The sequence below is a fragment of the Meriones unguiculatus genome, chromosome 14, assembly GCF_030254825.1.
Source record: "Meriones unguiculatus strain TT.TT164.6M chromosome 14, Bangor_MerUng_6.1, whole genome shotgun sequence".
Taxonomy (NCBI): Eukaryota; Metazoa; Chordata; class Mammalia; order Rodentia; family Muridae; genus Meriones; species Meriones unguiculatus.
In genome coordinates this window covers 76147783-76168267 of record NC_083361.1, presented here as the reverse complement: position 1 = coordinate 76168267, position 20485 = coordinate 76147783, and the positions used below count along the sequence as shown (strand labels likewise).

At 41.1% G+C, this 20485-nt stretch overlaps 1 protein-coding gene across 39 annotated transcripts in view; it reads right to left on the bottom strand.

Annotated features, from left to right (window-relative positions):
* Nucleotides 1-20485, bottom strand: part of Sytl2 (synaptotagmin like 2) — a 107463-nt gene that overhangs the window by 17783 nt on the left and 69195 nt on the right. For 8 of the 39 annotated variants that reach the window (XM_021644075.2, XM_060367507.1, XM_060367513.1 and 5 more), the window contains exons 7-12: nt 19228-20031; nt 12396-15872; nt 9712-9813; nt 7240-7293; nt 5991-6038; nt 2527-2621 (exon numbers count right to left, since the gene is read on the bottom strand). In XM_021644075.2, the coding sequence (XP_021499750.1) occupies nt 2527-2621; nt 5991-6038; nt 7240-7293; nt 9712-9813; nt 12396-15872; nt 19228-20031 (4580 nt within the window). Of the gene's footprint in view, nt 1-2526; nt 2622-4789; nt 4933-5990; nt 6039-6973; nt 7208-7239; nt 7644-7677; nt 7763-9711; nt 9814-12395; nt 15873-19227; nt 20032-20485 lie in introns of those variants that run through there. The other 31 variants (XM_060367517.1, XM_060367524.1, XM_060367518.1 and 28 more) reach the window with 17 other exon arrangements.

Sequence of the window (20485 nt, the reverse complement as noted above, 5' to 3'; positions counted from 1 at the left end):
GATCTTTTCACCACGGTGTGGCCTGCAGATGCTGTGGAAGACAGCACTGCTATGAGCTTTCTTGTCACGTTTTTAATATAGCCGTGATTCCTAGCGAATATATATATATCACATATAATAAATATATATCATAAAATAAAACACCATGAAATACTATCAAATCATAAACTACTCTGTTTAGTTATTTCCATTCTTATTTTAGCTTTGGCTTTCTTAAAAATCAGAATTTTTACTTAAGATACTATTGAACTAGGAATAACAAAAACTGGTCTGACCTGTTTTAACTAAAGTTTGTGTTTTGTAATGTAAAGCATCCCTTATGTAACCCTACAGTGCTGTTGTACCTATCCTTTTGTTGCTTTAGAAAAGTATATTAAATTATCCATTCACTAGATTTCAGCATATTTCTTTGAAAATTAAAAAGAGAGAGAATACTTATTTTAAATATGTCCCAAAGAACATCTCCCTGGAACCAGAAAGAAAAACAGCAATGACAAATTCAATTGGATTCATCCTAAAAGTTTGTTGAATGTTTTCTTATAAAGTTTATTATTCAGCACGAATTTCTTTTGGGGATTACAGGACATATGGAGCAGTGCAGTGGCTCCTAGGTTATGGAAGAATAGTTAGTTCATGCCAGCGTATTCCAGGACCATGCAATTACACATCAATATCTGGATACCGATTATAATGCAGATTAATGAAGAAGGAGTTAAAGGAAAATAAATTAATGACTTACATGGGAAAGAAAGTAATCTTGTCTCGAAGATTTTTTTTAAATCCATACCTTTTAAATATCTCTGATGTTATATTTTCTTTCCACATACTAAACAATACATCCCCCTCTATCAGAAACACATTCTATCTTCTACCTAGCATAGCAGATCATTAATAAGTTATTGGGAGGACGGAGTCCTGTCTTGATGACTTGGAACAGCATTTTTCACATAGCTAGCACTCAACAAATGTGACTACGTTTCAAAGGGACAGCTGACAAAGGAGCAAGAACTGATTTCATCACTGAACCCTTTAATATCCAGTTCAAGCTACATCCTTTGAAAGGTAAAGTGATACAGTTTCATTCCAGTGTCTCTGATATACAAAACCAAATGTCCGGCTAGGGGCTGAGGCAGCAGGTTAAACTGAAGGAGAAACTTCAAAAAAAATTACTGGTATAATTCACCTCTTAAATCATATGTTTCACTCCTATGACCACCCAAGCCAGAGCAGATCTCCGAAGGTCGAAAACCACACACAGAAATTGTGTGGAGTTTATACTGGCTGGCATCCAGCTAAAGAGTTGGTTCTCCCCACAAAAATGAGTGATCTTTTTCCCCAAACTGTGGTAAGGGTCTCTTAAACATCTATAAGGACTAAATATTTGCAGGTGCAATTCACCCAAAGTTCCTAGTGGACAGAAGGGTACACACGGTGGGAGTGGGGTGTTACTTAGATCTTACTTAGAACGTTGCTCATATCCTGTCTTCTAAGAAAATTGGCTTGAGTATAAAGCCTTTCATTTCCCCTTCAGAAACCAGGGCAAAACCTAGAATCACAGACGCTAACCTTTACTGAGTGTTCACTACGTTCCATTTTGTGTGTCTTCTCTGCATTAGCTCACTCAGTCCCAACAACCTCATAGAACAGATACTCAAAACCAGACACACTGAAACTAAAGAATTTCTCTGTTCCTGGTAATACAGCAATTTAGCTTTATAGCCAGAACTGGAGATGTCTGAGCACAGACCACAGGCTTCTAACTGTGTGACAGCAACAAACTGGGATCTTTCTAAGTCAAAAGATCTCAGGGCAAAGTCTTAGATCTACTTGTTTTAGTTGCTGGGTGTTTGGAAATTAACAAGCATTGAGTCCCAGTACATGTTCTGTATGTGATGAACTGTAGAGCCTAGCTGCGTTCTTACAGGGTACGGGCATAGCGCTCAGCAGCCTGGCAGTCAGATCTGGTCTCCAGTCTCCAGTCTGACTGTGCCAGGCTACCTTAACTCCACAAAAACAAAAAAGATTTTGTTTTCTCACCTGTAATATTTGGGGATAATGGCCCATGCTCACTGGAGAACTAGATGAAATAATAAATGTAAAGTCCATGGAACCTGGTAGATTCTCTTGGAAGTTTGTATCGTAATTACTTTGTTATTTTAACAAGTGCTTTGGGAGTAGCCACACCTCCTAGACCAAGCTTTTACAAACCAGATCCACAGTTAATTTATGCAGCGTATTTCTCCCCAGATGTTCTATTTTGTATCTACTTTGAAACAAAAGTTTCACATTTCCAAATCTATGAAGTCTGACTTCATTGGCCAGATAGCTACTGTTTGAGTGAAATGAGACATGCCTTGCCCTGTCCCTGGATCAGCAACACTGCTTCCATTGACTTGGGAGGCAAGAGCCAGCCCCACAGACCTCTCTGGTCTAAGCCACAGTCAAGTACAGACAGCCCAATGGTGGGAGATAAAAAAAAACATGCATCAGGCTCCATTTCCCCAAAGGTTCAAAACATGAACTTGCCTCATCTTGAAGAAATGCTGGAACGGACTTGCTCATCCTTTTGAGTTTTTCAGGGTGGGAAAACTGATTATCAGGCAGTGAAGGCACTGTGGAAACTAGAGAGTAGCATTTCGATTTCAGAATTACTCACAACCACCAGACCGTAGGCACGAGCTGAAAACACACTTAGCTTTCATGTATGAATGGTGTTTGACATGAAGATTAAACATGTAGTAGTTTGCATGCAAAGGATCATAAGGTAAGAGACATGCAATTTGTGTAAGTTATACACACAGAGAGAATTCAAAGGGAGTTGAACCAAATACCAAATGAAAACAAACAAACAAACAAACAAACAACAAAACTACTAGTTCCTTTCAACTCATGTTGGTCTTGAATTCTATTATTTACCAAGCATGATGGCTCGGGCCTATAATCCCTGAAACGGGAGTGGCTGAGGCAAGAGAATCACTGTAGGTTTGAAGCCATCCTGGGCCAGTCTGGGATTCAAAATGAGACTGACCACAGTGTCAAAGGGACCCCTGCCTGTCAATATAAACTGATTTTACTCATTTTTTTTTCCAAATCATAGCTTTGAACCTCAAGTGCTGTCACGTACTGGTTCATCTCCCTGCCCCACCAAGATCCATTACATTTCTAACATGCTGCAAGCTGAAAAACTATTTCATTTGCACAGTAAAAAAAAAAAAAAAATTGTTCACAACTTAACTGTAAGGATCCTTGGCTATGGAATGCCTAAGACTGGGTTTGTTCACTTAGTGATTATGAAAATTCCTATTCTCTGTGTGTGTGTTTATGTGTCTATGTGTGACACCCACATCACACCTGGATCTGATGGTGGTACTGAGCCAGAACTGTGAAAGACTATAATGTTAAAATAAATTGTTTTAGTCAAGTGTGGTGGTGCATGCCCTTAATCCCTACTCTTGAGACCCAGGCTCTGGAGAATTTTTGTGAGCTGAGGACAGTCTGGTCTACATGTTAGCTTCCAGGTCAGCTAGGGCTTCACAGAGAGACCCTGTATCACACACACACATACACACACATACACACACATACACACACACACACACACACTCATTTAAAAATATATTTAGATAGCAAAGAGTTTCCAGTATAACAGGGCCAGGTTTAAACAGTCCAAGTTAATATACTCTGCTAATTGACTAAGAAAAGATAGCCCATGACTTCTTTTATATACAATGGTATATGAAAAGAAGGCCTAATTAAAGGGTGAGCTTGAATCCTAATTTGCATATCTCCAGAAAGCTATTATCTTCTTTTGTACATGAAGCACAATATATAAGCTTTTGTTATGGTTGGTAATAGCTCTTACAATGAAAGAGTTTCTATTTCAAGGAATTCTACAGTACCTGGTGTATGCTAGTATGCTGTATAAGTATTTTTAAAATACTAATATTTCTGATACCTCATCTTCAAATTATGTCTTGAACACAAATACAAATATGTTAATTTGGCTTTATCCTTTAAATTGCCATCAGGAAATAGATATGAATCAAATCGCATTTCTCTTCACAACTCAAAAGGTACAAGTTTAACCTTAAACATGAGCTAATCTCATCTTTGTTGAAAGAAATATAATGAAGGAAAAACAAAACTGAGCTACATATGTTGAATTTATGCTTATTCCCATCAGTTCTCTCCTGGGTTGAGGCTCACAAAGGTAAATACATACACCAAATCCATTCACAGTGTCTCGTTAGAATATTCACTGTGCCATTTCACGTGAAGTTAATGTGTGTGTACATGTACATGTATGTGTGGGCGCATTTGCATTTGTGTATCTGTGTACACGTCAGTGTGTGTGTGTGTACATGTGTGTGTATGTGTGTACTTTTAAGTAAGTTACAGTGGAAACAACTCAAGATTAGGTCATGTCCTGTGTATGGTACAATAAGATTATAAAAGCCATTTTGTTGCATCATTTTGTTGCTGGATAATATAAATAGGTCAGATTCGGTTACACCCACTACTCAAATATAAAAAAAAAATTCATATTTATGAGCTTCAGTTATTTATTTTTAATCATACATTCATTTTGTCTTATGGTAAAAATATGTTATTTACTAATGAAAAGTCACTAATAATTAATTTTTTAAAATGGATAAGAAATGAATTTACCTACATTACAGCACACAATTGATCTATTAAGCCATGAATGAAGACAAGAGATATAGATGCATATATCCATGCCTCAGACAAAACATTAAACAAACAGCAACCTAAAATCAGATGCCCAAACCTAGGCGCATCCCAGTTCAAAGGAAACAGGAAAGGTCTCTTTCTCCATGAACATCTTCAGGCAGAAACTCGCCTTGTCTGCAGCCGCCAGACAGAGCCGCAGCTCAGAGCCAGGCCTGTATTGCCTTCCTTCCTAGGCAGCTCCTGAGAATTTGTCAAGTCATGTGCCAGAGCTCAGGGCCTTCAGGAAGACCTCACATCTCAGATTTCAAGCTAGCCTTAGTGATTCCCAGTATCAGCACTTTGTTGCTCCATCAGCTGGCTCCTCCGCTGAGAGGCTCTCCTCTGGAGGCCCATTAGCTTCTCCAAAGGCTGTTGGGGGCGGGGGCTATTATACAAAATACTGTGGGCCCAGGGGCAGGCCTGGGTAGCATTTGCTTCATTGTCTACATTGTAGACGAATGTAGACATTGTCCAGTGTCTACATTTATGAAAGAGGGGAGGTAACAGTCATGCAAGCCTGTCTGTATGCTGTGTCAGCCCCCAGAGAACCACTTTAAAGATATAATTTGCCCTTAAGGCAGTGGTCATACCTATGCAGAATAATCTTAATACTGAAAAACTGTCCTCTGGTGGATATAAATTAGTTGATGGACATTAGCAGTAAAGGTATATATTTATTTTGTTTAGATTCAAATGTTCACTTTTTTAAAAAAAAGATTGAGAATTTACTGTTCAGAACCACTTTAGAACCTCAGAATTTAAACCCTTAACACAACAAAATTTACTTTTATAGACATTCAGGGAGATGTAGCCAACCATACTGGTCATGAACTGTCAAAGCATGTTTCGTTTAGGGGATCCAGATAAGCAATAAATTGCTTTATGACTCCTGCTGTGTAAAAGTTAAAGAGGCCTGAAATGCACAACTATAATGCAACATAAAAGGGAACTCTAAAAATGTACCCATTCGATTTTGAGCAAAGATTCAAAGAACAGAGTAGGAGAAGTTAATAAAATCAATAACAATATACGTAAACTTAAGATATACAACTCTCCTTTAGTGAAAGCACATTCCTTTGGCATAGGCAGCAGTAAACAGTTTTTAATATGCCCTTATCAGAATGAAATAGTTTTTTTGGCAAGCTTCAGAAATATAGTGATAATAGGTGCTGTGGTGTTAATAGATTAGCTCATTAGTATATTTAATGTTATGCAGAATGAAACATTTAGTCATTTATGAGAAATGTCCTGCTACTCACTTCCTGGTACACACTCATTTGTATCTGGCTCCTGGTCCGCTTTCTGATCTACCCAGAAGAGTAACATTGAGAAGAAATACCATTTCAATTAAGGGTTAAACAGACATGAAAGCAAAACTCAAATGCTCTCGTTTCACAACTGAAGCTGCAGAATTATCTGACAGGTTTTCACCTGGTCGAGTCTCAGTTCAACCCTTCGTTAGCTTCTTTACAATCTTCTGTTCGATTAAAAAAAATCTAAGACGCAGCCCAGAAGACCCGAGCTTGCTTTCCTGTCAGCTGCTCAAGCACAGCCTGGACACAGAAGCAACACCGGGGCCAGGAGCACGCAACTTGCCATGCCCTGCTCCTTCACTGACTGAAAAGCTGCACAATCGTGAAAAGGTCAGCTTATTTCTCTGACCTTCAGAATAAAAACTAAAATTATTTTCTCGTTTGTTTCAACAAGGTGGTTGTAAATATAAAACGAGGAAACCTAACACAAAAGTTAAGAGAAAAAAAATTACCTCCAAGCTCTTGTTCTGTATTTTGCATAGTAAGTACATATTTTAATGATTATACCAAGAGCAGCTTACAGAAATTAACAACTGTTGGCAAATAAAAATCATGCATTTGCTTAAGTCCTGAACTGTAAGAATGAGACTCACTTCTACCCTTCCCCCACCAGGCCTCCATTATACAGTTAATTTATAACAAAAGTAATACATGACCTGATGACATGCTCCAAGAGCTTCCGGCCCCTTAATATTTGAAACCAATTAATCTCACCCTCATTCCATACTCATTGATAATCAGAGGCAGGTTTCCCTACCCTCATCCTGGGGCCCTTTCCTTTGAAGTTAAGAACTATCAGTTGTGCCCAGAGCAATCTAAATGCTGCGATGACAGAATCAAATACAAGAATAATTTAACCCAGGATCCCACTCAACTTCTTCCACCTTCAGAGAGTTCTGCAAGTCAAAGTAACAAAGATTAGCTCGTACCCACAGAAATATGATTTCCTATTTATAGAAACCCTAGCTTGCCGATTGTCTCTCCCGAGATCCTCACGCCACACCAGCAGGAGCTCTAAGAACGTAGGCAGTATTAAATGCAGCAAGTCAGAATGCTTTCATAACTTAGGCGCTATCGGCTGCGTACTGGCAAATGACGTTCTTCTATTTATCCAACAGCTGCATCCCAGTGACTGCCCGAACCATCCCAGAAACTTAGTACACAAACAGACATGCAGACACATAAAGATATTTACCATCTTCAGCACTACGTACTAAGTCTTCAGGCAGATTATCTACTTTTGCTTGATCTGTGCAGGAAAAAATTTAACAAATGAGAAGAGAACAATGTGCCGGTCCCTGGAAGCAACCCGGAGTTGGAAGCAATTAATCAAGGTGCGGTAAGGGGTGCAACCAAGATGTCTTCCCCCCAAATACTTTCTCTTTAGATTAGCCACTTGAGCCAGTGCCTTAGCAGGCGCTTCCATTTCGGCATGATGCGCAGCTCACATCAGCCAAGGCTCTGCACTGACTCCCAAGGGTTAGAGGGTTAGACTCAGAGCAAGCAATCCGCTGACAGCAGGGGAAAGCACAGGGCTGAAGCGGCCTCTCTATTCTCCCGCGGAGGGTAAGACTCTGCCCGTGACTAACACCTTCCCAAACCTATGGTCGTTAACAAATATTTGTGTACGTGCATCATCGTTAGCAGATGCCCCTGGGAGGCTGGCTTGGGAAGCCAGCTGAAGAGATGCGACTGGGGACCAGCTGCCGAGTGGAATCTTGGCAGGCTAGTGTGAGAGTGGGTATCGGTATTTGGAAGAGAGAGTTCAGGAATACCCGTCAGCTGACTGTGGCTGTTTTGTTTTGATTTTTTTTTTTTCCTTTAACCCTACACATTCCTGAGTACTTTAAAGCTGCACCATGGAAATATCCCTATACCTCTCAGACAAAAGGGTTTTGTTTTCTTTTCTCTTTGTTTTGTTTTACTAAATAGGACAATTGTTGTCTTTTTTCTTCTTCTTCTTCCTTCGGTGCCCATCACTGACCTAAGGAAGGACCATCAGAGCTGTCCAACAAAGGATTGGACTAGCCTGTTCTGGAAGCATTCAGGCAGATATGGGGGTTGGCCACCTGCTGAGGAGGCTTTAAGGGGAATTCTGATGCTGAGAGGTCTAAATGAGTGACCTTCAGGGTCCCTTCTAACCTCAAATTCCAAGATACTTGAGAGCTCCATTCTGAATTGGGAATACTGTCTTCCACACCCTGGAAATCTCTGAATTTTATGAATTTTTTTTTGGCGGGGGGATTATTTTCTTCTTTCTATTTAAAGCCTGACTTTTGTTTAAAATCTCAAATTGCAAATACTTAAAACTTACTCTAAGCCCGACAATGTCAGCAATCATTTGAGTCTGGCAGTGGTTAATTTTTATTTAACAAATTTTTTTCATGGCCGTCTGTGACCCCAGGACAGATCATCACTTCAAAATAGTAGGAAGAAAACTCCAGCGGCCATGCCTTCTAAGTCTGCTGGTCTGGCACATGAGTCCCAATGTACATTCTTCCACTTCTAAGGACCTCCCTCCTTCACCAGTTAAATCAGCAGCCTGGGTGAAACAGGACCTGAAACATCACTTCATGTTAGTCTTGGGCCAGTATCAAAAGAAGTGAACTCCAGGTTTGGTGAAAGATCATGCCCCAATAAAAAAGGGGACAGTGATCAAAGAAAACAACCATGTGAGTAGAAAAGAAGTGATCAAAGAGAAATAAAAGTTCTTGTAGTAAAGGGACTAACTAAATTCCTATCATGAGGAATTTATTAGGCACCCAACACTGTCATATGTGATATGGTCACTTTGTGAATACTATTGATAGTAGTCTATTTTGAGCTTCAAGTCTGCTATCTAATATGAAACAAGGCATTTGGCCTCTTAAATTCCATTTTCCTGTTATGAAATGAAGATAACAATTCCTCTCTCATGGACAGGAGCTTGTAGAAAATCCTTAGACGATTTGTTGAACGTAATATTTAATAGGCACTATTAGTACAGATTCCACTAGCATTACTATCCACTAGCTAGTACGATTCTTTCAAACTCACTCTATGTGTATTTCTTATTGGATTTTGTGTGTGTGTGTGTGTGTGTATGAATATTCACATACATGTAGGTGTGCATACATAGGGTGTACATTTGCTTGTGGAGGTCTAAGGTTGATGTGGGTTGTTTTCTTTGGTCACCCTCTCCTTTGTTTATTGAGGCATGGCCTTTCACCAAACCTGGAGCTCACTGACTCAGCTAGTCTGGCTAGTGAGCCTGCCCTGCGGCTCCCCGGTCTCTGCCTGTCCACTGCTGGGATTACAGACGTGTTGCCACTCCCCCTGCTTTCACGTAGGTCCTGGGGATACAAACTATAGTCCCCATGCTCGCACCTGAAGTACTTTATCCACTGGGCCATCTCCCTACCTGGTGTATTTTTAAACACTAAAGCTGGGATATAACAGGTCAAGGAAATCTAGCTTTCTCATAATTAGACATCACGAGTCATCTTAAAAGCAACGTTCCAGACAGTGAAGGGCAAGCCACTTGAGCACACGTGGGAAAGAACAGTCGCCTCTGGTAGCAGCCGCACTGGAGGCTTCCGTGAGTGCCAGCATGCAGTGGGGCCACAGAGAACACAAGCGTGTGTAAGCTTAGGGGGAGGCACGGCGGCGGGGCAAACTGAAATCTCACTTGACGGGTCTGATGAAATGTCTTGTAGACTTTTGCAAGGCATTTTCCTAGCAGCACTCCTTTCCAGAGTTTTCAGAACTGGACTGTGTTCTTCTTCTGAACCTGTCACAAGACAGAACCGATGAGGGCTGCACACCACCAAAGCCAAAGCTCCTCAGTGAGCAGAGGGCCCTGGACTGCTGGTTGAAAAGAGAAATTTCACACCAAGCCCCCCACCCCGCTTCCCTCTAAGCACTTCACGAAAGAAGTGAAAATATCTCTTCTACCAACAGGCCCTTCAAAAATACTTCTCTGGGTTATTTACAAGCACAAACCAATAGAACTGAGGTGGCCAAATTAATACAAAAGTCCTCTCTGAGTTATTCACACTTCTATTTTAGGCACATGGTTTATTGAGCTACACTCTGAATCTTCCCACTTAACATGCCAGTTTTTGAAGACAGCCATGAAAAAAAAAAAGTTAGCAGAAAACCACAGAAGTCAGGATTCAGATGTTTAACATCTGGGAACAGCTGGGCACTCTGATGGGTAAGTTCTCCAGATCAATAGATGTAGGCTTTCTAATTTTTAAATAAAAAAAGGAACCAACTTTTTATCTAACTAAAGTATTTTAAAGGGGAGAGAGGACTTCATTATTTAAGGATGCCTTTAGATATGTAAATATTATATTTTCATTATATAGAAAGATGTTTTATATAATATGTATATATAATGCATTATATATTATATTTATGTACTATTACATACACTTATAACTAAAATAAAAAAGGGGCATCATGTAATAAGAGCAGTCCTCAAATGCATCTGACTTCACAAAATGTTTAAACTGTCCCTAATGCTTTCATTCAAACACTGAAAAGTTCATCATGGATAAGTCCTGAGTATTAACATTTATGACTAGAAGAGTCACCAGTGTACAGACTTCAAAAATATGAGCTGAATCATCAAATGATTCAGTTGATCAATCTACAATCGATCAATCAGTTTACTTGAGAACCACTTTTCCAGGAACTAATTTCCTGGAATGCATTCCAGATCTGCTCAGTGTGCCCAATACGCACCCTACAGCAAATGGGTTCTAAGAAAAATTAAATTCAGGGTGCCTTTTGTTCAGAGGACTTCCAGAAGCATTTGGCCATGGAATACTGTCCCTGCCACCCCTAGGAAGATATTAAAGCAGTAGTTGTTTAAGAACTTAGTCACAAGTCCAGCATGGCACTGCTCATCAAAGCAGGTACCCTGTAATAAGTTTCTTCCCCAGTGCAGCCCACCACTTCCTGTCCATTGGTGTTAAAGGCTATAAAAAGCAGGAGAGACTCATCATTTTAAAATATCCTTTTGAGTTCTGTCTTTGACTAATACTGTTCCTTACTTAGACAGGTGGTCATTGTCCAACAGTAAGATACTGGTATGCTACAAGGATGACTACACACATTACATTAAAGTTTCTATATTAAATGCAGATTCACAAATCCCCTACGGCCAGTTTTTCCTCCCAACTCAAAGGGCATTTTAGTAAGAATATACCTCAACAGAGTTAGTGCGATTGTTTTATTTATGTGTACATTCGGTTTTAGAAAATGGTTCGTGTTTCTGCTTATTTTTTTTTAAATAAGCAACATTTGTAAAAAGAGCTTAACCTTGATTGATTGTGATCCCATGTAGAACCTTTGGTCAGTGGCCAAGAAAGGATGCTATAGCTGCTTGCTAAAGAACTCACAGCTCACAAGCCAGCCACCTAGTAAAGCTCATCTCGTTCCGTTGACACTGCCAAACCACAAGGAAGACGGTCAACTGCAGTGAAGCAGCTTTGGTTCAAATGCTCCAGTCTGAGAGCACCCTCTGCTGCCTCATTGCTCTAATCAGACCCCAATTTGCTCTGGGGTCTTTCTGCCAAAATGCCCAAGAGCTGATGAACATCAAACCAAGTATGTTTGGTTGAAAGCAGACCCCTCAGTGCACTCTGATAAATGTGGCCATCGAGGAAAAGCCTTCAAAATTTAGCCAAGGCGGCAAGGCCAGGCAATGCCATCAAGTGGGATCAGGTGACCTCGTCTGCCTGAAAGCATAATTGAGACAGTGGTTCTGCAGGTAAATGGGAAGAGAGAGGGAGACGTATAGGGTGGGGTGACCCACAGCACCAAGAGGGAAGAGAGGTTGCAGCCTTGTATTTGGCCATCGATGTTAGCTGCAACTGTGCTGAAGCTCTGATCCTAAGGGCTGAGTTTTGTGTCCATTTGTGGCAGTTTCTCAGCATGACTCTTACTAGAGACATCTGTGAGGACTGCCAGTGGAGAATTCCTAATCAATTGCCAAGAAAACAACTCGTTTACATATCTGAAAGACTCTTGCTATTCCTTCCCCCCCGCCCCCCAAACAAGTTATTTTAAAATACTGTTGGATTCTGGAAAAAAAAAATTATAGATTTGATGAGATGATTCTGAAACACAGCCTTGTGAGGAAGCTGGTTTTGTACAAATGATCCTAATAAAAAAGAATATTGATGAAGTGACCTTTTCTGATTAAGAAAGGTTTAGGAAAACTAAAAAATTCAAACAGACAGAAAGATGGGGGAATCATCATGGGGGAATATCAAATTGATCCCAATCTTTAAAAAAGTAATCCTTCACACACGTATCCCATAAAGCAGACTCATTATGGAGTAAAAATTCCAGGCCACTCACTGGAGGTATTTCTCCAGCTCTCCCCGTTAGAACTGGTGTTCCCATCTGAAAACTCAGATTCAGGGCATGCCTCTAGTCCTTGCTCTTCCTCTTGTCTCTTATGCGGTAATGATAGCATCAGTTTAACTTTACTCATTTTTGTATGGTTTCCTTTTGTTCCCAGGAGCACAGTGGATTGTTTATTTCTGGACACACTCATTTCTTTTGAAGCTTCTTCAAAACCCGGTTCCTGGGGGGCCCGTGTTCCCTCTACAATAACTCCTTCTCCATCCCTGCCCTCTACAAATGCAGTTTCAATGGTCTCTATTTCCCGGTCTTCATAAAGTTGGGAATGTTCAGGGACCCCAAAGCCACTTGTGTGACCCTGAGCATCTACTGATGGACCAGCCACAGCTTCATGACCTCCTAATAGTTGATCACACTCGTTGACTTGAGATTTCAAGCCAGCACACTTAACCTTCATTCTAGAGGCTCCTGAGGCATCGCAAGAAAGATGGGGTATTTCTCCCAGGCGCTCGGCTTGCTCTGACTGTGAAGGCCATTTCTCCAAAGTGTCTCCTTCCACTGAGAGCGGCAGCTGACAAAGCCCTTCAGATATCTCTTTAAGAAGTCTCTCAAAGCCAACATCAAAAGTACTCTCCGTTGCTAATGGAGCCTTGGCCCGCTCTACGGTTTCTTGTATTTCTGTGGGATGGAATTCAGAAGCAAGTTGCTGGGACATCTCACCACTACCTGTTATAGCTGATGGAGAAATACTCACTGTATCCTTTTCATCTTTTGACAGGGAAGTTTCTAGTGTTTCCTTCAATAGTTTTTCTAAGCCAGCCCTAAATTCAGGGCACTCTAACTTGGGCTGAATAACCGTTTCCCTCACACTCTCTGCCACTTCCTGAAGTAGCTCTTGGGCACAAGGAGTGACAGTAGAAGCAGGTGAACTAATGACGTGTGCTGATGGTGACATTCCAGAGGACACGCAAGATCTGTCTTCATGAGTTGTATCAGGAACTGTGCAAAAGGAATGGAAGTCCGTATTAGGAACAACAGCATCTGCAGCAGCCCACATGCGGCTCATTCCCTGAGGACACGAAGGTCCATATGGTGTTTGCACTCTTTCAGGAAGTTGGGCTTTCGTGTCTCCGGCTTCTCTAAGTAGCCTCTGTAACACAGCATTTACATCCATCATTGCCGGTTTGGAGGCAAGAACAACTTTCTCTACAGCCTCTGAAATTTCACGCTGAGAAGGCAATGAGGCATCCTGGGATCCAAGAGGAGCATCCCAAGATAAAGACACATCTACTGGAGAACTGGAAACTCCCTCCAAAGAATGGCAAGGCTGAGCCAGGGAAGGAGACCCTTCTGCAGCCGACTGAGGCGTACCTTCTGTGTTCCCGTGTTCATCCTTGTGGGTGAGGGCTGTACAAGTTTCAGCACCCTGGGGAAAAGAAGCTGTTGTCACTCTCTGGTCTGCTGAAGGATGGTGATTCTCTTTTACCCACTTTTCAAACAATCTGTCATCTTTAAACGGGGAGGTGGGTCTAGTATTAACAGGTTCCAGAGTGGACTGCAATGGAGTTCTAGCCGCTTCCTGCAGGAATCTGTCCACACTAGAGTCCTGTTGAACTCTTCTTCGGGGTTCACTGGGGCTCTTCTTGGGCCCTGTAACACCTTCCTCTTCCTCAGCAAAGCTTTTCTTTTGAGACCACGTCCTGTTTTCAGAAACACCTCCCCTGAGTGCTTGCTGTCCATGAGCTTTCTTGCCAGAAGTCTGGCTTGCTGGTGACACAGCTTCTGCCAGCAACCTCTGTAACCTGTCATTGAAGGTGTCTTTGGAGACTACGGGCAAAATGCTTGTTTTCACTATGGATTCTTGAATCTCTTGATCTGAACAAGGCTTTTTAATCACTGGAGTAACAAAACATTCCGTATTTTTTCCTACATTTTCCTTTGAAGGCTCATTTCCTCCCAGCTGATAAGTGAACTTCCTGGGTGGTTTTCGTGGAGATGTGGTTTCATCTGGCGGCACTTGGGGTGCGCACTTTGAGTTTAATTTCTCCATCTCTTCCACTGCCGTAACATTTCCCTGTCTTAAATGTCTTCCTTCCTCTACTTTGTGGGTACTTTCTCTTGATGATTTCATGCTGTTAAACTCCTTGGGTTTCTGGCTATTATATAGCACAGAGTTTTGTTTGTTTGCTGCAGTGATATTGTCATCATTATCTTTTCTGTTTACATTAGCTCCCAGGCCCCAAAACTTTCTCAAATTCTCAAACTGAGAGTGATTATAGACTTGCTCTGTACTGGGTCCATCCATCCTTTCTCTTAGGGACAGAACTTTAAAGTTGACATTTGATTTATCAATTACAGATCTATCTTTCTCCAAAGGAGGGGGTGCTTCATTCCCAGTAGTTTGAAGGAGCAGAGACACTTTATCCGATTGGTTAGCTGAAGGATGGTTTTTGGATGGACCTGATGCTGAATGTTTGGTTGTTGCGGGTTTATTTGAGGAATAGAGACTGAAGAGATGGGGCATTTGGTCATCCTCATCAAGGACCACTAGTTTAGCAGTGACTCGACTGTAGTCACTCTGGCCTGAAGACAAACCACCTGGAGACATGACCTGAGACTCCATGGGCTGCTGTGCTGTAGCAGAAGATGGCTCCTGGCTACGAGAAGATGTGAGTTCACGCACCTTTAACTTAGTGCCAGCTTCTCCTCCTTCCCAAAAGGATATTCTGTCACTCACTGGCTTGTATTTCTCCCTCAGCACTTGGTGTTGGGGATCCTCAGTGGCTTCTTCTGGGCCCTTGGGCTTCTTCCAAAATGATCCACTGTCCGCAGCCCCAAGTGGGAACTGACTATTCTCTGTTGCTAGGTGAGGTTTTGCAAGGGAAGTATTTCTGGTTTTGCTCTTACTCTCCATATCGTCTTTCAAATCAGATCCTAGAGCAGTCGCTGAGGAGTCGACATTCAGATGTGTGTTCCCCTGACTTTTCTGAAGCACATGAACTTTGGGTTCCTCTTCCCCTAAGTTAGATTTGAGAAGTGTATCACTGTCGTGGCAAGTTTCAGAAACCAGCATATCTCCCTCTTCTTGGACTGTAGAATCAGCCCTCACAGGCCTCCACTTAATTTTAGTGGACAGTGGGACATCTGAGTCGTTTTCTTTTAGGCAGGCGTTGTCTGTCATCAAGGCAACAGTCATCTGTGATTTTGAGTCTGTTTGCTGCCCGAGATCTATTTCTTGGAGGTGTTGGAGAGCTGATACATTGTCCTCTGTCTGAGAACTTCGGTTAAACCAGTCTAGGACTTTAGATATGGAATCGTCAGTTGTCTTTCTTATCTCAGCAGCACATGGGCCCATGTGTGAGGATGTCTGAGCACCGAGAGCCACGAGAAAGGGCTTACCTTGCTGATGGTCTCTAAAACTGTGATCTGACATCTGAGACAGCTCAGGCTCAACACACGGAGTCAGTTCATCTGCAACACAGAAATGCTTTTCTAAATAAGAAAATGTTTACGGGACCGTTATCCAACCGTTCATACTATCTTCTAAAAAGGCCACTTTCGACCATATCAGCTGCTCGTACTCACATCTTTCAGGGAGTTTAGTAGAATGAGGTATTTGATTAGAAATATTCTATTTAATTAGAATAAGATATCCTAATTAACCATTCTGTCAAAAGTGCCTTGTAACAAGTGAGGGTGCAAATGCAGACCCCTTTAAAGTAGCATGGAGAGGCACTGGAGAAAATTTTTTTGGATAAGTTTGAAAAATCACATGAGTTTTACATTCTGCTCCCCATTCTATTTTAAGCATTAATCTTCTCCAACTTCCAAATATTTGGAAGGAACTGAAAATCCAGAAAGGTATGTCCCACTGGTTTTATGGCTTTATTCATCCAGTGGGAGATTGTCATAAACCATAGAGGAAGCTTTGAGAAGCACAAATTGAAGCAATTTCAGGGGTTAGAAAAAACAACTTTCAAGTAAGACTAAACAACGAATTCTTTCCAGAACATTTGGATAAGAAAATGAGAATATTTGCATTCCTGGGTCTGAATCCCGACGTATTAAATCAGAGTCTGAAGCCAGGGCCCAAGAATCTTGACTAACAACTGTCCTGGTGATTGACTTGTACGCTAGAGTCTCAGAACTCTAATCAGAACAGCCTCCTCCCAGATTTCCCATTTTCTTTCTGCTGTTGGTGAGTCAGAAGTTACTTCTGTAAGCCAAGTCACTGGCTGTTGGCTGTCAGCTAAGCAATGGCCAGGAGTCTAAAGGAGAGTGTTTACGTGCTCTGTGAGCCTTAAACACAACATACACAGTACGTTCATGGCATTTCATGAGAATTCAGAAGGCATTTACTTAAGCTATCTTGGAGGCTTTAGTACTTTTGGTTGAAAAGCTAAGCTACACAGTATTTGGGGAGGTATGTTCCTAAGATAAGATGAGCTGAATTATTATGAAGTCAGCCACATTTCCAGGCCCAACAAAAACATGTCATGTTCATAAAATTCAACCTTTAATTTTAATCAGCTCTGACTAAATGTGAAAACATAAGTGATCTGCGTAATACCGATACACAGCAGATATAATCTTCCTTACCTAAGTACGCATTGTATCATTAAATATTGGTCAATAATTGTGAAAGTCTTAAAGAATTATGTGTCTGTTTACAGACCATTAAATAATGTGGAAAATGTTTGTGATAAATCTTAGTTAAAAATAAAAAAAAAAAGGTCTTGGGGGATAGGGGTTAGAGATGCCTCCGTGATTAAGAGCACTGGCTGCTCTTCCAGAGAACCTGGGTTCAATTCCCAGCATCCACATGCTGCCTCAAAAACCATCTGTAACTCCAATTCAGGGATTTGATACCCTCTTCTGGCCTGTAAAGCATGGTGAACAGGCATATAAACAGGCAAAACACTCATATACATAATTAAAAGTAAATTCTTTAAAAGGTCAGGGTACTGTAAATATAATTTATGAATTATATATGTGTGTGTGTGTGTGTGTGTGTGTGTCTGTGTGCCTAAAACTTTTGGCAGGCTTTAAAACTACAGGTTAGCAAAAATTAATGTTGACCAGCAATATCACAGGTGAGATTTTTTTTTAAATTGTCTGCATGATTTTTCCTAAGTATTTTATACCTGAAGTTGTTACATTAAGAATAAAAATAGTTCTTTAAAAAATCTACAGTAATACTTTCTTCCCTCTGAAGAATTCCTTTGTGTTGTTTTCTATTGTGAAAATGAGCTGAATGTTGACTGCACTGAAGCTCATAACTAAGGCCAAGCCTTGGGAGCCACATGTGTAGAGGTGGCTCTCTGAATGTCCCTTGTAGCTTGGGACATTTGATTATTTAAAGAACCAAACAATGAAAAAGGTCTTAGTGAATGGGCAGGCTTTTCTTTATATGTAGGCAATCTCTGAGACTAAGATTTTGTTGACAGAATTTTCTTCCAAAAGTGAAAACAGTCAGTCACGATTTTAAAATCTGACAGGGCAAATACCTAAATACAAAAATCACAAAGAGAGTCTGTAAGGAAGCAGATGTAGTTTCACAACAAGCAGAGCCTTATTGCTTTCTCTTTATAAATTAAAAACAAAGGGAAATACTATCCCTGATTTTTTTTCATCCTAAAGATAAACATTTAAGACAGTGGTTCTCCACTGGGGGGTCATGACCCATACCCTGAATATCAGATGTTTGCATTACAGTTCATAACAGTAGCAAAATTAGTTACAATGAAATAATTTTATGGCTGGGGGGAGTCACCACAGCAGGAGGAACTGTATACAAGGTCACAGCATTGGTAAGGTTCAGAACCACTGATTTAAGTAAATGCCGCATGTTTATTTGCTAACGTTTGGTCAACCATTAGCCATTTCTTTTCATATGAATTCTCTCATCACTTGAAGAAGCACTTGTTATTTTTAAAAAGAAGTTTCAATATAGCCAAATCATTTAAATGTGCTAAGAGCAAAGGGACCTAGTCTCCTAACAAGGGGATTGACTCAATCATGTATGGAACTGCAGGGTTAAGCTGCAGTCCTTCAGAGCCAACCTAACATGAACAGGAGAAGAGGTAACAAAATCAGAAACTTGATTATGGCCATTTTAAAATCCTATGGCTTTAAAGAAATCATAAGATTAGATAAAGACTATTTAAGATGGGAGAAAGTACAAAACATTATATTTCCAATTTGTGTTTTTCAAGGTCCAAGAATGATCACCTAGAAGGGATGTGGAAAGGTGGTTTCAGGGTTACACCCTCCTAAGTCTGGTTTCTCAGTCTGATGTTAGGTAGATAATGATGTATTTACTCTATACAAACACATTAGGGTTTACTTAATTCTTACTCTCTATACAATTTTTATTGAACTCAAAACACTGCATTGTCATTTGTACTAGTGATTTATTTCTTTTCCTATTTTTTGTCTTTTTGAAACATAATCTCTCTACTATATAGGTCTGGATATCTTGGAACTCTCTGTAGACCAGGCTGGCCTTGGACTCACAGAGATCCTCCTGCCTCAGCCTCGGAAGTACTGGGACTAAGTGCCTACATCACCACTTCTGGCTGAGCTCATTTGTTTTTAATTTTTATCTTTAGGATCAAATGTAAGGGAACTCCTCTTAAGCATAAGCTAGACACTGTGCTATCCTGGTTCTTTTGGCAATGAAGACAGTTTAGGAAAGTCACCAATGGCAGCTGTTTGACTTCTAGCCAGCGGGCATAAAGGGAACCTTGTTCTTCTGCAGGGATGACTGGCCTGGTCATCTCAAGCCAGTGAGGTCAGCTTTGTAACCTGCAATGGTAACTCTTACCCGCAGGGCTCTTGGACAATTCTGATTCAGGCTTTGTTAAACGTGATGATTTATCTTGGTATTCATTGATGATGGATGAACTCTCAACAGACTGTGGTCTTGTGGGTCCAGTGTCTGACTGGCAAGGGATCCCATCACTCGGAACAGACCCAGGAGGCACCGGCTGGCATATTTCCCTTTCTGGAACACTTGGGCTTGACACTGACTGACAAAGAGATATAGGTATTCTGTGGGGGGGCTTTGGGTGATCCTGACACTCATCTGTATCCCCCACATCTTCTGTTCCATTCTGCAGCCTGCCAGATTCTAAAACAGTAAATTCTCCGACTTCCTGGCCAAGGGCAGGTCTAGGGCTCTGTGGGAGTTCGTCCTTCACAGCAGAGAATCTCACATGCTTCAATGGCTCCAGCGAGCTTGGGGAAGAGTCATCTTCTAAAGAATGGTCCTTCTCAGAAATTCTTTCATGGATGGTTAGGCCAGGTGATATGATTTTGTTTTTCGGATCAAAGCTGTGATTTAGACGGAGAGTTTCCAAGTCGGTACTGCTGGAACTGGAGTTGCGCTTCAGGATCCCTCTTGGAGCTGCTTTGGCATTCAGGGAGTCCCTGCTCTGTCTAGGGAAAGACTGGTTATCTTCTTTCTTTAAGTCATTTGATTTGCAGATCAGTCTTCTGGCCTTAGGGATTGGAGCTTTGACTTGAGACCCATTTTCAGGCTCTAGGGATGCAGGTTGCTTTAGTTTCTCTACCTTTTGACTTGAGATATACGGGGTAGATGGCTTTTCTTTTGATTCTGACAGTCCACCTGAAGATGAAAACATATTAAGCGGTATAGTAAGTGGAGAGCGACTCTACAGTTTTAAACAGCTCTAAGTTTAAGTCTGCATTTATTAAGCAATATTAAAGATAGTGGGGAAAGAGCTTACAGATGCATGTAAAACACCGATGAGTTATTCTGTGATACTATAATGGTAAGACACGGTATTATATATTTGTCCAAAGTCATGGAATGGAGAATTCCAAGGGTAAACCCTTGTTATAAACTATTGATTGTGAATGACAAAGATGTTTCAAATTAGCCCATCTGTGTGGTGCGGTGGTTGGAAAGAGAGTGGCCCGTACATGCTCATTTATTTCAATGTTTGGTCCCCAATTGGTGGAACTGTTTGGGAAGGGGTAGGAGGTGTGGCCTTGCTGGAGGAGATGTCACTGGAAGCAGGCTTTGAGGTTTCAAAAGCCCACCCATTCCCAGCTTTCTC